The sequence below is a fragment of the Miniopterus natalensis genome, chromosome 3 (assembly GCF_054644295.1).
Source record: "Miniopterus natalensis isolate mMinNat1 chromosome 3, mMinNat1.hap1, whole genome shotgun sequence".
Classification (NCBI taxonomy): domain Eukaryota; kingdom Metazoa; phylum Chordata; class Mammalia; order Chiroptera; family Miniopteridae; genus Miniopterus; species Miniopterus natalensis.
Genome location: NC_142083.1, coordinates 20536637 through 20553022, shown reverse-complemented (window position 1 = coordinate 20553022; position 16386 = coordinate 20536637). Strand labels below are relative to the sequence as shown.

General features: G+C 46.6%; 1 protein-coding gene across 3 annotated transcripts in view; it reads left to right on the top strand.

Moving 5' to 3' along the window:
• The window catches only part of TRIO (trio Rho guanine nucleotide exchange factor), a 301493-nt gene that overhangs the window by 169759 nt on the left and 115348 nt on the right, over nucleotides 1-16386 (top strand). For all 3 annotated transcript variants that reach the window (XM_087815342.1, XM_087815343.1, XM_087815344.1), the window contains exons 12-17: nucleotides 5830-5999; nucleotides 7009-7183; nucleotides 11073-11268; nucleotides 12048-12214; nucleotides 14470-14589; nucleotides 15887-16078. In XM_087815342.1, coding sequence (XP_087671468.1) covers nucleotides 5830-5999; nucleotides 7009-7183; nucleotides 11073-11268; nucleotides 12048-12214; nucleotides 14470-14589; nucleotides 15887-16078 — 1020 coding nt within the window. The remainder of the gene's footprint in view (nucleotides 1-5829; nucleotides 6000-7008; nucleotides 7184-11072; nucleotides 11269-12047; nucleotides 12215-14469; nucleotides 14590-15886; nucleotides 16079-16386) is intronic.

Sequence of the window (16386 nt, the reverse complement as noted above, 5' to 3'; positions counted from 1 at the left end):
GGATTTTTTTGTCTTGCATACCAGTCTGGCTCCATTTTTATGCCTGACACTTAAGCATGCAGTCTTCTTTATGTACAGCCAGTGCTCACTCTCCCTGGGAAGCAGGGAGAAGCCTGGCTGGACCTTGCCCTATGATCAGAGGAGGGTTACTAGGAAGTGGGAGCTCTCATCCCTTCTTGGGGTGCAGAGCACTGGGAGCTGCCTCTCCTCCAGTCCTCGCTTAGTGTGCTCTGGCTTTTCCCCTTTTCTCCTCTTACACATATTATTCTCATTGGTATTATTTCATGACACTGACTTCGATTTGCCCAGCCCATGCATCCTTCATAAATTCCCTTTCATCATATTAAGAGATCTTTTATCACCATCCGAAAATGACAAGATCTGTGATGCACCAAGAATGACCAAGTACTGCTGAAACCCTCCTTTCAGGGCAGCAGGCATGTGCTCCAGAGTATGGTTGGTCGTTTCAGGCTGAAGAATGCGCTGTGCTGCTCATGGCTGGAGCAGTTCCCCTTTGATTTCTGCTTCTCATACCTGAAACTGGATCCCATTTTAGGTTCATGGCGGGTGCCTCCTGAAATTCCACCTGCAAGTTGCCATTGAAACTTCTTCCTACTTCTGCTCCTGGATTGCATCTCCTGCTGGGAGCTGCAACTTCTGTACTTCGTACGCTGCCTTACTGCTCACCCATCCCCACTGGTACCCGAATGGTCATCTTAGTCATAAACAAGATGGGGAAACAGATGCCCACAGCAGTAGCTTGTTTATAAAGTGCTTGCAGTAATTGACTCTCAAACTGGCTTTGCCAGTTAGGGAAGACATATATGCTAACATGATCCCATTTCATAGATGAGAAAGCTGAAGGTAGAGAGCTCCAAGGATTTCCCAGGGTCACACAGGGGATCAGGACCCACATCTGATGTGTTGTGAGCACACTTGTGTCCTGCATACGGATAATGCATCTGAGAGGTTGCCCCTAGAGCAATCCCCAAATCTTGGGGCTCCAATTCTACCACCCACTGAATCAGCTGGAAGCTCAGTCCTTCCTGGGACCCCCGCCCCAGTGAGTCCTCTAGCAGCCCTCGCTGGTGGGGTCTCCCCTCCCCAGTTAGTGAGGAAGGGGCTTTTTCAGGGCTTTTCTCTCAGCAGAGTGAGGTTCCTCCCTAAGGTTCCACCCAGCACAGAGTTTGTGGGGAGGGTGCAGCTGGGTCAGACTCAGCTGGACACTGGATCCAGGACCAGGCTATCCTGCATCTTTGTCATAGGAATTTTCTTCTCAAACCCCCTCATGTCTTCCTAGCCCAGCCTTCCCTGTGGATCTAGGCCCTTGACCCAAGTCTGTACACACCTGTGCCCACTTGTGGGCTGGCTTCAAGTTCTCTTCTGGAGAATGCTGGCCACAGCTCAGAGGGCCTCTAGGGGGCAGCATTGCCCAACTCTGGCTGCCTGAGGCGCCCCAGGCTGTGGGCCAGCTTTATGCCTGGAATCCAGGCCGCTGAGAACTTTGATAGAGTGCAACTCCTCTCTTGCTGTCGAGCAAAGATTTCTCTTTTATTGTAAATTAACAGCATGCAGGCGTTTTTTTTCAGGTTCAGGAAGTTTATGGTAAAAATTTCACAGGCCCTCCCTAGAGACTTTTTCTCGTTGCTTTGTGCAGAGGCTATTTTAGGAGCTATATGTACCATTTTCAAAGCTTAAACAGACTTTACCGGAATCCTATTGCATTACGAGTGCATCAGTTCAACTCCAATTCACATCAGAAAAGACCTTTTCTCTGAGACTTTTCTCCAAATTGAATGAGAATATTTCTGTTGGACCAAACAGAAAAATTGTAAAGAGGCAGAGGACCTTTGGGCACTTTAACATCATGGGTTTAGATGTAACCTGGCTCCTGCTACCTGGGTTTTCTCCCTCTGCAGCCTGATCCTGGCACCAGTCCCTGCGGTCTCCCGCACAGCTGTCCCCTTCACTGGTCCCACTGCCCACCAGGCGGACCAGCACGTTCCACCGTGAACATGTGTTGAAATTTCCAGGATGTTGAGGGAATAAGCTAGTTCTTAAAAAAAAAAAAATTACCAGGAGGAAAGGAAGAGGTTTCACTCATGGCACTTCCCCTGGAAACAAGGGAAGTGATTTCTATAGAATCCGACAGACTAATTCCTGCACCTTTCCTCACACTGACCTATTTTTAGGTGTAAGAAGATTAAAATGTGAGATGGTGTTAAATTGACCAGACTGAGTGATGAATTTTGAACAATTGGTAGGAACCTGGATATGTTTTTTAAAATATCTAGAGAAAGAAGACTTTGAAAACTTGGTGATTTTTCTTATTAGAAGAATTTTCCTTACAAGAACAAAATTAGTGGTAGTGGCTAACATTTGCTTTCTTCTGCACTCTGGGAGCGTCACCTCATGTCATCTTCCCAGCAGCCTGTGAGGTAGGCTTTATTACCATGCCTGTTTTATAGAATAAACTGACACCTGGATCCAGGTAAGGAACTTGCCCGAGGTCACACTGTGGAAAATGTTAAGTCAGGATAAGTCAGGATTTGAGCTTCAGTCTGACTTGAGAGCCATGCTCTTAATGGTTATTCCATATTCCCGCTAATGAGAAGGGTTTTACTTGAGTTATCTGTGGATAAAACATGAACTCTTACGCCACATCAGTGGCGTCCTGTGGAAGCACAGGGGTGCCTTGTGCCTCAAGAGTGGGTTTTGAAATGCTCCTCTCATCACAGTGTGTAGAAGCAAGTCATGTTCAAATGGTTCTATAATTTAAATAGTATTTAATGGTAGTTTTTTAAAATGGTAGTGTTTGCTGGAGAAGAGGAATTTTGCAGACACATCCACACAGACAGGCAGGCACCCCACCTCATATCCTGTCCCACACGCTGGGTCACACTGGGCCAGGCAGGAGAGGCCTGACCCGGTTGTTTAAATAGGAGTGGGAGGGTAGTTGGGACACCTGTATGTGAGGTGTGTCTTATCCAGAACCTGCAAATTCTCTACCAGCTGTCTTAATTAACGTCGTTTTGCTGATATTGCAGTGTTTTTCTAGTGGGCATTTAAAAACTTGCATTTCTGTTTTCTCAACAAATTTAATTTCTACTAATGCTATGAGATGCTGGCTCTTAAAAGCGTGGTGTAATTAAAACTAGAGGCTACTTTGGCTCCAGCCCTCAGTCTTCGAGGACCAGCGTGTGGTCTGATGTATCAGTCAGACCCCTCCCTCTGACGCAGTCAGTATTTGTAGTAGAGCTGGCTCCTTTATCTTTCTTCTCATTGATACTAATGTTAGATTACATGCGAGAAAGTCTTTCTTCAGTGTGCATTTGCTTAAATCATTCATCTCCACTGAATGAGCACAAACGCTGAGGGAGCACTTTTTCTAAGGACTCGGCAGTTTACTACGCAGTACCCTGCATTCATTCCATAAGTGTCTCCATTGTCTACCTGTCAGTTAGCTACTGGGGCTGAGTCAGAGGCAGGTGTGCTGGGGATCCTCCTGTCCCTGGGTTCCTTACACAGTGACCAGGTGGGGCAGCTTCAGTGCAGCGTGCGTATTAAGGTGGAAGATATTTTTACAGTTGAGATTGAGAAGGGAGTGGAGTGGTTTTTTATTTTCTTTTTCAGCAGAGAAACAGCTGCAAAGGTCCACTTTTCCACAAATGTCCGTCTTACAATAGGAATCAGGGTGGGAAGGCTGCAGTGGCCAAGGGCTGCTGGGAAGGTTTTCTCTGTTGGGAGCAAGTGGCCTATCACCTGTCCTGGCATGTGGAGGGCAGGTTTCTAGGAAGTTGATGAAACCATTTCAGCTAAAAGAGAGTCTACCTGTTAGAGCACATATTGTGGATGTTTTGGGTTAAATATTTTGACTGGATAAAATATTATAGCCCTATTTTGGTAAACTATTCGCTGTTGCTCAGAACAGCCTCTCTGGCACACACTTGGTTTCTTTGAGCAAACCTTGCCTCTTCGGTTAATTTGAATGTGTCAGTATGCTTAGGGTAGTTAAATTTGTACAGAGCATTGCTGATTCCCCCAGTGCTCCTGCGCCCCGTCTCTGGCCATCTTAATAACTTCTTAAGGGTAGTATTAACTCTCTGAGGGTCCCTGATGTAGCAAAGTGAGTCTCAGAGAAATGCAGTGATCTCTTAGGACCAGTGCCAGTGCCTTGTTAAAGCATCTCTTAGATTCAAAATCCTGCTCCTACTGCACAATATGGCCTGTGGAACTGGAAATGTTCATGGGGAATATTAGAGCAAATCAGAGCTTCCTCTTGGTTATAATGCTGTTATCCTGCCTGCTGTTTATAGTTGTAGCCACCAGGTTCATGAGAATTTAGAGGAAAGCGAAAAAAACCCTACAAAGATAAGTTATTGATTATTTACTGTTATAGATGGTACAGAACATGAGTCCATGTTTGGTGAATTGATGACATTTTTTTGTCAGAAAACTGTATCAACACAAAGTGGGACCAGATCAGGAGCCTCCTATCTGATACTGACTTTGCTAGTACGTGGCACTGCCAGTAAGGGTTGCGCGTGTTATACAGGCTACTTCATCACCTGGGGCCTCTTTTCCTGTCCGTAAGCTCCAAGAGGTGAGCCAGCCTATCTCTAAAATTCCTTTAATTAAAATTCTTGGATTGTATGAAATTTGATGACTTGTACACAAACATGGTTAAAAAATATGAGACAAGCTAACAGATGTTTTATTTATAAAATTTAGGACCCCAAGTAACTTAATTAAAAAATAAGTCCCTTGCCCGCACTTCCCTTATTTTTAAATTGACCCACGGACCTGACCAGAGCCACCTGTTTCCAGCTGAAGATACATTTAACAACAAAGGAACTCCTACAAGGTTCTTGTGGGTGTACCATCACTAGTCATTGGGGAATTGCTCACTAAAATCATGATGACACCCCAGTCATTTAAAATGGCTAAAATAGAAAGACCAAGCACATCAGTATTGGTGAGAATGTGAAGGGCCTGGAACACTCACACACTGCTGACGGGAGTGGAAGCATTTTCTCCACACACCAACCACTTCCAAGCCCCCCAGGGCCTGCTCAGTTTAATTAATTGTCTTTTTCGGTTTACTGGACGGCTCCCCAGAGACCTGGAGACCCCATCAACTTCTCAGCAGCAGGTGGAGTGCTCTGCTCCCACCAGACCTGAATCCGGCTGTCTTTACCCATCCAGGTCCCCGGACATATTTTAATGGTAGTGGCAGTGAGGTGTGTAGTGGTTTCGATGTGCCCTCTCTCTTCATGGACAGGCTGAGCTGTGACCGGCGGCCTTGCCTGGCTGGGCGTGGTTACCTAGTAGTGCCACATCCGGGTCTCCTGCCAGGCCTGGGGATGCATTTATTTCACCACCTTATATGCTTCCTTTTCTGAGGCATAGGAAGCTCCCATGTCTGCAGCGGTTTAATAATTAATAATGGACTGTAACGCCCTTGCTAGAAAAAAGCCATCCAGACGATGCTTGAAAGAATGGCTGTTATGTGTAGCAGATGTTGGAGGGGTCTTTTCTGATTTCCTTTGCACCCAGATTGAGCCTAGGAAGAATTGGAAAGAGCAACTTCCTGTCCCTTTCATTTTTTCCTTTCTGTGACAGTCGCCCTCGCTCTCTGCCCGGTCATTTCTCAGCACTCAGCGGTGGGATACTGCGTTTCCTGTGCCTCTTTTCTTCGGGCTGTCCAACTGTGTGGGGGACTTTTCGCTTTCTCCCGTCTCCCCGGGGTCAGGCTGCCCGCTTCCCTCCAGGCCGTCACCCCGTCTCCCGCCTGGACTGCCCCGGCCTCACTGCTCTCTCCCCCCCCAGCTGTGGACATGGCTGGAGGAGCTGCAGAAGGAGCTGCTGGACGACGTGTACGCCGAGTCGGTGGAGGCGGTGCAGGACCTCATCAAGCGCTTTGGCCAGCAGCAGCAGACGACCCTGCAGGTGACCGTCAACGTGATCAAGGAAGGGGAGGACCTCATCCAGCAGCTGAGGTGGGCCCGCCCTGCCCCCCGTCTGAGCACAGGCTCTTTGAAATCCTGCCAGCGATTTCCCCTTCCCCTCACTTTTTGGAACAATTGCCTATAATTCTCTGTCCAGCTAGGTAGAGAACAAATAACATCTATGAATGTGACGGAGACTAGCAGCTCCTTCTTTCTCTTCTGTTTTCTCCCTTACCGTTTTTTCTGTATAATTTTTCCCATTACAGCACTATAAGCCTTCCCAGAATTAAGCTTTTATTAATATTTCTGCTTAACACCTACCTAGTAATTATTAGAAATTTTATTTAAACCTCCTAGGAGTGTGTCCTTCAGGCCCTGAGCAACCTGTTTCTCTCGAGTGTGGTGGGGTGTCCCCCTTCTGAAAGCTGAAGCCCGGCCAGGCCTTGGGGTGACACCTGTCCCTCAGGTGCTCCTTGTGGCAGGAGGACAGGGACAATGCTGGGGCTGGAAGCAAGCTCCTTTCATTGGATCACAGGGACCGTTTACGTAAATATAGTCTCACGACTGCTCGCAGAGGCCAGTTTATTGATTCGTTGGTGGTAACGTCACATGATGTTCACTTTGCAGAGTCAGGCAGTTTACCTGATAGAGGCTCAATTGATGCATTAAAGTTTAACCCCTCATAGCTAATATAACCACCGTTTATAGGAAACAGGTATCTATTTTCTCTACTTAGGGAGAAAACTGGCTAGAAATGAAACTCTGCTAAAATGACCTTCCGTAATTACTAGATTTCTAATAAGAGCGACTGTGAGAAAACGTGGAGAAATCCTTCAGTGCATCCTCAGGTCTGTTAGCATTGCTCAGCGGAGGAAGCCGCTGTTGTTTTGCGGGAGGGGCTCCTAGTCCATTTTCTGAGACAAGCAGTCCCGCTTCCTGCCAGCTTTCTTCCCCCCGAGGTCCTGAGCTGCCGGATCTGGTATCTGACAATGTGAGACCTGCTCCTCCAATTCCTGTTTGTCTCTTTGAAATCCCGTTTCCCTCCTCTGCTCCTTCCCAGGGACTCTGCCATCTCCAGCAACAAGACCCCCCACAACAGCTCCATCAGCCACATCGAGACGGTGCTGCAGCAGCTGGACGAGGCCCAGGCCCAGATGGAGGAGCTGTTCCAGGAGCGCAAGATCAAGCTCGAGCTCTTCCTGCAGCTGCGCATATTCGAGAGGGACGCCATCGACGTGAGTGTCCCCAGGTCCCCTCTCTGTCCCCTGTCCGCTCCCTTCCTGTGTCCTCGCCCTCAGCCTCTGTGTGAGGAGGAGAGAGGAAGGGAAAACCTCCCCTGGGTCACCACACAGCACGTCCCTGTCCCTGAAGCAGGGCCACAGCTCAAGGCAGCCATCCTCTCTCCTTCCCTCCCACTCTGTTCCCCTCCCCCTTCTTCTGGGGGTGAGGGGTGGAGATAAGCTTGGCCTGTGGTGATGGCATCTTAGGGAGTAGGAAACCCAGTTTTTTCCCCCACAGAAGTGTTCTCAGATTGTCTGAAATCCTTGCTTAAAACGGAACCTTTACACCTTACAAGTGTGACTAGGAGAAGGAAGTTCAGGTTTCTTTTCTTTTTCTTCACCAAAATGTGGGTGGTGGTTAATTCTGTGCCAGGGAAGAGCTTCTGTTTGATCTTGATGAAGTGCAAGCAGAAGGAAGTGTAATTGGATGACACCGAGCATGTCTGTGAAACTGAACCAAAACTCACTCCAGTCTGGGGGAGTGGGAGCCAGTTTCCTGGGGCCGGTTAGCTTCCTAGAGCAGTGGCAGTGACAGGTGCCCAGGAGGTCCCTGGGACTGCCCACTTCATGTATAGAGGATACCCTCCCCATATTGAGGGCACGTGGGCCAGACCCTAAGTGTCGGCAAAGGCAGGGTGATGGCAGGGCTCAGGGTAGACTGTGTGAGTTACTGTTTGTGGTGGGGCCTAATCAGCTGAGGGGAGACTCTTTCCTTGAAGGGGGCCTCGTGTGTTCCCTTAGGCCTGTCTGTGGGCCCAGCTCAGAGTGGCATGTGTGGTACAGGCGCCACACCAGGCCCTGGGCAGGCCTCTTATGGTCCCTGTGGTGGCTGCTTGTCTAAACTTCAGTCAGTGTTTTCATGAAAGAAAAACCTTCTTGGCTGTCTTCATTATTATCATCAGTTAATGAACCCTACACATGTCCCTGGTTTAAAAAAAACCCAGAAACTTGCCCTTAGAGTCTTGACCCTTAAATCCACTCCTACCTCGTGGAAAAAGGCAGAGCCCCGTGGAGAAAGGTGCTCCCTTGACTGACTAGGCCCCGCCCACCTGGGCCCAGCCTGCAGCCTGTTTTCCTCTGACCTCTGCTTTAGAGGAATTGCTTTTTAAAATGTAGCTGCTTATTAAATAGTTTCAGTTAAAGGAACACAAAGTAATCAGAAGCATTATTTGAAGTTTTTCCTCCCAGAACATTTGGATATTTGGGGGGAAAATTTGGCTTCACTTGTAGTAATGGTACTTTAAAGAGGGAAAATAATTCACTGTATTTCTACCTTCATTGAACCTGTGTTTTAAAATGGAGATCAGTAACCCAAAGTGCACGTTTTCCCCACACGAAAGCGCAGCATTCCATGTAGGCTCAGTAAAGCCAGGCTGCCAGGCTGGGCAGGCATTTTCCTGAGCCGAGGAAACTGAACCTGCAGTTCAGCCACGGGGTGGCTAAAATACAGTTTAAAAGTTTTTAACACGTTATATCCTTAGAACCTTTTTTTTCTCAAATGATCCTGAAACATGAAAATCTGAGCAGCCTAGGTTTTGGCTGGGATTTTCTCTCTTATCTGGGAAAATGCCTCATCTGACTACCCATAGGAAGAATGGAGTTATACTGTTGGTAGAAATTCATCTGTTACTTGGTTAATTTTTCAAAATCCCCCATATCTGTACTTCAGTTGGAGTAGCATTTCCATCTCTCAGAAGTGGGTGGAGATTTTCTGTGGCTTAGAAAACATTACTATTTCAGCTTCCAGATGTGCCAGATGTGCTCTATTAAATGAAAAACAAAATAATTACTATAGCATCCTGCGACACGTTAGGTGCAGGAAGCAGTCATGACTACATGTGTGTTTAGGAAGAAAAACTGAGACTTTCTAAAAATCCTTCAATATATTTTTAAAAATTGCTTCAAAGCAATTTCACCAAAGAATTAATATTCCAAACTGATTTCCACTTTCTCAAGCTTTGTTTCTGGCAGAGATTTCTTTTCTGGCCTTGTGCAGTTAACCAGCTGTAATGCTAAACTTTGGGTGGGATTTTTCCTGATGATCCTCTGATCATGGCTGTTGCCAGGGTTTCTTTATGCCCAGGGAGTGTTTTCAAATCCTGCAGGTCTTAGCACATGATCTTTGTTTGTTGCCTTTCGAGTGTCATGTGAGCCTGATGCTTTCTCCTCCATGAAACATTATTACTGAGTCTGTGTCTCACCACCACCACCCAGTGTCCTCTCCGTCAGCTCCAGAAAACAAACATTTAGGGAGAAAATTCCCTTAGAGATAAAGATTAAAGTTATGGTCAATTTTTTCCTTTTTAACAATATTTTTCCTCAGTGGCTTTTTGGTTTATGTCTAATTTGGCATTATTTAAATTTATTAATTTATAATTAAGTACAATTTAACAAACTAATGTAATACACGTATACAGACTCCTGTCAAAAAGAATAAATCAGGAAAACATTTTATGACTTCCCATCTCCTAGCCGGAGTCTGTACACTCTCTCCTGTTCACAGATTTTCACACTGATTTGCTTACTGCTCGTGTAGATAAAGTGAATTAGGATCCATGGGAAATGTTTTTCCATTGAAGTGTATTGTATAATATTCTTCCACAAGAAGTTTTTTCCTCCTTTTTGGATTTTATCGTTTACTCTTAATTTTTAAATAGTATATTATGAAAGTTTTAAACCTACGCAAAAGTAGTGAGGATAGCGCAGTGAACTGCCTGTCCCCCAAATTCCAAGCAGTTTTGCCCCCCTTGCTTCAGGTGTCCCTTCTTTTGTTTTTGTGGTGCCATAGCATTTTAGAGAAAACTCTTGGCCAGAGTATCATTTCACTCCTAAAGACTTTCCTGAAAAATAAGGCCCTTTTCTTACATAACCACGATTCACCACCGCCTCGGATCTCGCAGTCATCCCTGATCGCCTTACTGTACGCGGCCTCTGCGCAGATTCCGCGGGCACCACGGTTAGGGGCTGCATTTGCTGCTCCGTCTGTTCATCTACATTTATCTGTCCATCTGCCCTTTTTCCCCCTCCCTGCCTGACTTGGCTAAATAACTCCATCAGTTGTCGGGCCCCACACTCCGCGTTTGCTCACTTGATTTCTTCCAGCTTGTTGAACTGTTTTTCTTGCCCTGGTATTTCCTGTAAACGTGGCAGTTAGATGGAAAGACCTCATGAGAATTCAGGTTCTGTTTGTGTGCAAGAATGCTGCACAGGCGGTGCATCATCATCGCTCCTGTCAGAGGGCATGTCCCGCCCGGTCCTGCCCCGTCAGGGAAGCTGAGGTTGGTTTGTGGGTTAAGGAGGTGGCAGCCTGATTCTTCCATTGTTCGGCTCCCCATCCGCCTTTCTCAGGATGGTTTGCTATGCACTGATCATTACCCAGTTTCCTAGAATTAAAAAAAATTAAAATAAAATGTTCTAACTTTATTATGCTTTCTACATTTAATTGTTAGATTTATCCTTAAAGGGGCACTTTCCTTCACCATTATAAGCTTAAATAATTTTCTTCTAGAGTTAACAATTTTTAGGATAAAGATTAGTTCCCTGTCTACCTCTAATCGGAACCAAAGAGTTTTTCACCTGATTGCTGGCTTTTAGGTCTTCTTCTTAAACATCATTAGGAATTCATGGTTTTTTGTATATTTTATTCAATTGTGGTAATTTTGTGTCTGTGTGTTGCTAATTCTCTAATTGTCCTGTCGTTGGACAGTGGGGGCCCTTCAGTTGGCTTCTGTGTCCTTTCGACATGATCACATGAGTCTCCTTCTCCCTTACTCGGCACGGAAGCCATTGCGACAGATATTTATTTTTTGAGTCTTGATCCTAAGCGGAGACTTTCCTCTGTCAGATCATCTCAGACCTTGAGTCCTGGAACGATGAGCTCTCTCAGCAAATGAATGACTTCGACACGGAAGATCTCACGATAGCCGAACAGCGCCTCCAGCACCACGCAGACAAGGCGCTGACCATGAACAACCTGACCTTTGATGTCATCCACCAAGGGCAAGACCTTTTGCAGTATGTCAACGAGGTGCAGGCCTCTGGTAAGAGCACGCTCCATTCACGTCAGCTGGGGGCTCTTCAGATCCCCTTGGAATTCACCCCACTTAGTTCAGTTGGCCCCTATGGTACAGATGTTATAGATAACTTCTCTTTAAAAGAAAACATTTTGCCTCCCCCCATAATACAGTCACATTTAACATTAGTCAGTGCACTTACCCTTAATATTCTTAGGTGTTATTTTAAGTAGCATGAACTTTAATTTTGTAAATGATTTATTGTAGCTCCCTGAATGAAATGTATCCCAACAAAATATTTTCATTCTTCATATTTTTCTTAATTTATATTTTACCAGCAGATGGCAGTATAGGCTCAAAAACGTAGAGAAGTCTGTCGTGTTAGAAACTTAGCAACCACTTGCATTTTACATTACTCATCTTACACAAATCATATTCTTAAATGCTTCCTAAAAGTAGACTAGGTATACAGCAGATAACAACAAAAACAAGCCTCATTTATAAAGGACGTTACATTTTCACGGTTATTGTAGGAGAAGTGGACTAATAGGAAATGGGCTTAGTGTGGTTGGCTAAATATTATAACATTTGGCTTTAACATGTCAGGTACATTCTCTGAGACACATTCGCTTGCTGCAAGGCAGGTGTGAACATGCCGCTGCCAGCTGGGCCTCCTTAAACTTGGCCTTCAGAGTAATGGCCTGGCCCTCAGCTGGGCAGATGATTCACACAGAGACTGGCCTGCTCCCCTTCAAAACAAACTGAAATGCTAGTTGGATTCTAGCATCTCCCTCTGTTGTCCACAGGCGTGGAGCTGCTTTGCGATAGAGACGTAGACATGGCCACGCGGGTCCAGGACTTGTTGGAGTTTCTTCACGAGAAGCAGCAGGAACTGGACCTGGCGGCAGAGCAGCATCGGAAGCACCTGGAGCAGTGCGTGCAGCTTCGCCACCTGCAGGCAGAAGTGAAACAGGTAAACCCGAGCTGGGTGGAGAGCCAGCTGAGTGCATTTGATGAAGGAGCCGGTCATTCGGACCTGGAAGCCTTGGGAAAGGGTTTCCCTGCTCAGAACACGGCTGTCCTGATACATAACATAACACTCCCTCACTGAATGGGTAGAAACTGAGCCTCTGCCTGGACAGCTGTGGGAAAGGCTTTGCTGCCCAGTAGGTACCACACTTGAGAGGAACGTCCATTTAGCCTGTTTTGTTGCTGTTCTCTTGCTCAGAACCCTGTACATTTTGCTTCCTGCTCTAAATGACTATGCTTTTTCTGTCCAGTATACAGTTATGAGTCTGGACTGGATCATAGGCTGTGTATGATTAGAGCTTTCCTGTATTTTCTGTATCACCACATCCTAGGTAGCACAGCAAAATAAAGGGGAGCATTTGGAAGAGCTTGCTCTTGGCTCAGCACCGGTGGGATTCCAGGCCTACATATAGTCAGCATGCACGAGATGCTTTATCTCATAAGCAGGGAAAGCACCAGTGATGCTGGCTTGATGCAGGGACAGTGTCGCTTTATGGTGGATGCACAGAAAAGCTCATGTTAGCTTATCAAAGGGAACTTAAGGTGCCTCTAGTGCAGGGGTGGGGAACCTTTTTTCTGCCAATGGCCATTTGGATATTTATAACAGCATTCATGAGCCATACCAAATTATCAACTTAAAAACTAGACTGCTATATTTTGTCAGACATTTTATTAACTCACCCGTAATGTGATGGCGGGAACTGCTTCTCTTTGGTGAGGCCTTGACAGGGTCAGACCAAATGATTTTGGGGGCTGTCGATGGCCCAAGGGCCATACATCCCCCCCACTCTAGGCCATGAGCAAGGTGTGGTATGTAAGTGGGCAGCACTCACATTAAAGCAGATGTATTATTAAACAGAAGTCTTTAAAAGAGTACCTGAGATGAAGTGTGTGTCCTGCCCTTTAAAGACCAGTTAATAAAGTGTTCCTTCTTTCCAAAAATAAAACAATTTGTCTAGGAAATAAAGGAATAGACTGATGTACTCACTAGGAATTGCATTTGCCTAATATGTAACAGAGTCCAAAAATAGTGGCTTAAAAAATTATTTTCCCCACATAACAAGTCAGAAGGTGGTAAGACTGCTTGCGTTCATCCAGTCGCCCTTTGCTTTATTAGGCTGGGATCTTGATGATAGGTCACCTTTTGCTCATGCTCCCCAGGTGGCTGCTGTAGCCCTGACCACCTCCATGGGGGGCATCAGGAAGGGGGAGCATAACAAGAAGGAGGCAACACATGTAGCAGAAAAGTGTTTTCACAAAATCCCCCAGAGGCGGCTGCTTTGACCTCAGTGGCTAGACTTAAGTCATATCTATGACCAAGCTGTAATAGGGGCTGAGAAGTGGTTTTAAGCTGTCTTCAGAAGTTGGGGTTTTCTGAGTAAAGGAGACAAGGAAAATAGGTATTAGGGAGCTAATGATTGGTCTCTGCCACAAATAACTACCTGAAATGACCTTCTGTAGTCTGGCTTCTGCAGTCAGAATTTACTTCTCTTTGTGTACGAAGTTGAGACTCTCATGGGATTTTTTTGTTTGTTTATTTTAAATATATATTGATTTAAGAGAGAGGAAGGGAGAGGGAGAGAGAGGTAGAAACATCAATGATGAGAGTCATTGATCGGCTGCCTCGGCTGCACGCCCCCGACTAGGGATTGAGCCCGCAACCCGGGCATGTGCCCTGACCGGGAATTGAACCCCGATCTCCTGGATCCTAGGCCGATGCTCAACCGCTGAGCCACGCCCGGCCAGGCAGAGACTCTCATGTTTTGACCCTGAATATTATAGCATAGCGTCATTCATACTTCAGTTTCTGATATGAAATAGTTCCCTTATCAAGCAGTTTGCCGATTTTGCATTTTCATTAGGACTGAAAGGAATGAAAAGTACATTTTTTATTCTCAGAGAATTCTTTGTGGTCCTTAGCCTGTTTTGACCTGTGGATTAAATAACCATCCTCCGGACCCTCTACCTTTTCAGCTACCATTTGCAACTAAAAGTAACAGAATTCAGTTAAAAGTGCAGCACTTATGATCACACACTCCTGACAGTTATTAGGCTGTGGGCAGAAGCGTCATAAGGAAACGAGCACCTTGTAGCTGATGTGAACAGCTCAGCCACCTTGCTGGCTTGGATCACGTCACTGCTGGTCCATGGGCTGCCCCAGGAAGGGCCGCTGCTGGAGTACCCTGTGTAACATTTCAGGTGTTGGGCTGGATCCGCAACGGCGAGTCGATGTTGAACGCAGGACTGATCACAGCCAGCTCGCTGCAGGAGGCGGAGCAGCTGCAGAGGGAGCACGAGCAGTTCCAGCATGCCATCGAGGTAGGAGTGCTCGGCCCGCCCCCGAAAAGGGTCTTCCCAGTCTGAAGGCAGGCCTGCTAGACCCCCTCACGTGGCACTGACCCTGGCAGCTGAAATGGGGTACCACAGGACCCAAACGGCAATGCTTACAAGTCTGCAGTTCATCACAGGAGAAGGCAACAGCCTGGTGACTACAGTGAGGCTATGCCTGCTGGCTAGGACAACCTCGCAGCAGGGGTCTGGAGGCCAGGGGGGCTCCGGGGTCCTGCTGAGAGGGTCTAGCAGGATGCATCTTCTCAGGGCAGGAACACCTGGCACCAGGGAGCCCAAGTTAGCATCTCAGCTAAGGCTTTTTATATTTTGCTGGCCTCATTGGCGCATTTCTGCTATGTCAGCAGCCTCAGCAAAACAGAGCTCTCTGGGAGGCTCACCAAGACTGGGTACAGGTCATGCTCCCCTGTTGTCCGTAAACAGTGCTGCCCACAGACTCCTCCCACCCTGGGTGAAGGCATTGCTCATGGAGCGTTTCCTGCCTTGAGTGGTCAGTGCCACATGGGACTTTACCTCAGTGGCCTGTATCGGGTACAGTGTTTTATGGAAGCATTGTCTCCTTTTTGGTGAAATACAAAATTTTGGTGGTGTTAAAAGAAAGAAAAAAGATGAATCGGAGTCCATAAAGACCCATGTGCTCCCCTGCGCAGCAGTCATTTCACTGAGAGAACCTTCTAGTGAGGACACGAGAGCAGGAGGCCTTGCTGAACTGCTGTGTTATTCTGACAGATTCATTATGGCAGGATCTCCAGAGAAAACAGTTGGTTCAGCCTTAGCTTTTCATTTTTTTTCCTTTTAAAAAAATCAATAGTTCTTGAAAACTTTTTACTCTAGTCCAAAGTTAAAGTTGAAAATAAATAAGAAGCATTCTCTTTGGCCACCTTTCTTTCCATTTGGTCCCTTGCCTGTAGCTGCTCTTATGAGAAGGATCAATGGGAACAATTAACTTGGGCCATTTCAGCAGCTCTTCTAGAATACTGGCAGTTAAGGTTTCTCCTGCTCTTTCTCAGGCCGAGGACCCTGCCACGGAGCCCTGGAAGTCTCACTTCCATCCTTCATTAGGTCGTTTAAAGAGAAACACAGCCGTTGCTAGGCATGAAAACTTTTTAACTAAACTATCTGCCATGTTTTTAGAAGAGTCCTAATGAGTATTAACTGAGGTTGTTTCTATACAAGCAAGCAGAAACCCAAGAACTGTGGCCCTCCCAGTTCCTCTCCAGTCAATGTGTGGCCCCTGTTAAATGAGCCTTCCCTTCTCTCTCCTTAGAAAACACACCAGAGTGCGCTGCAGGTGCAGCAGAAGGCGGAGGCCATGCTGCAGGCCAACCACTACGACATGGATATGATCAGGGACTGCGCCGAGAAGGTGGCCTCGCACTGGCAGCAGCTCATGCTCAAGATGGAAGACCGCCTCAAGCTCGTGAACGCGTCCGTCGCCTTCTACAAAACCTCGGAGCAGGTGGGGGGAGGTGTCGGTCCTAGAGCTCCCAACGGACATGTTATTTTGAGCTTGATTTTATTGGGCAACTTAATCACTAACTCGTCAATCATTGTTGAACCGGTCAAGTCCAAGCCTAGCAGAGAAAAGCATTTTTAGAAGTACGATGATTTTTGCTTAGCTTGGGTATCAGAGAGCAGCAGGCCAGGAAGTAGCCCAGAAAGCACCACTTTTCCTCTCATTTAATTGTATGGCCTGAGTCTTGTCCGAGAGACAGGAGACTTGGGGAGGTTGTCCTTATCTGAAAGGCCTGATTTGTCCTCAGGTAA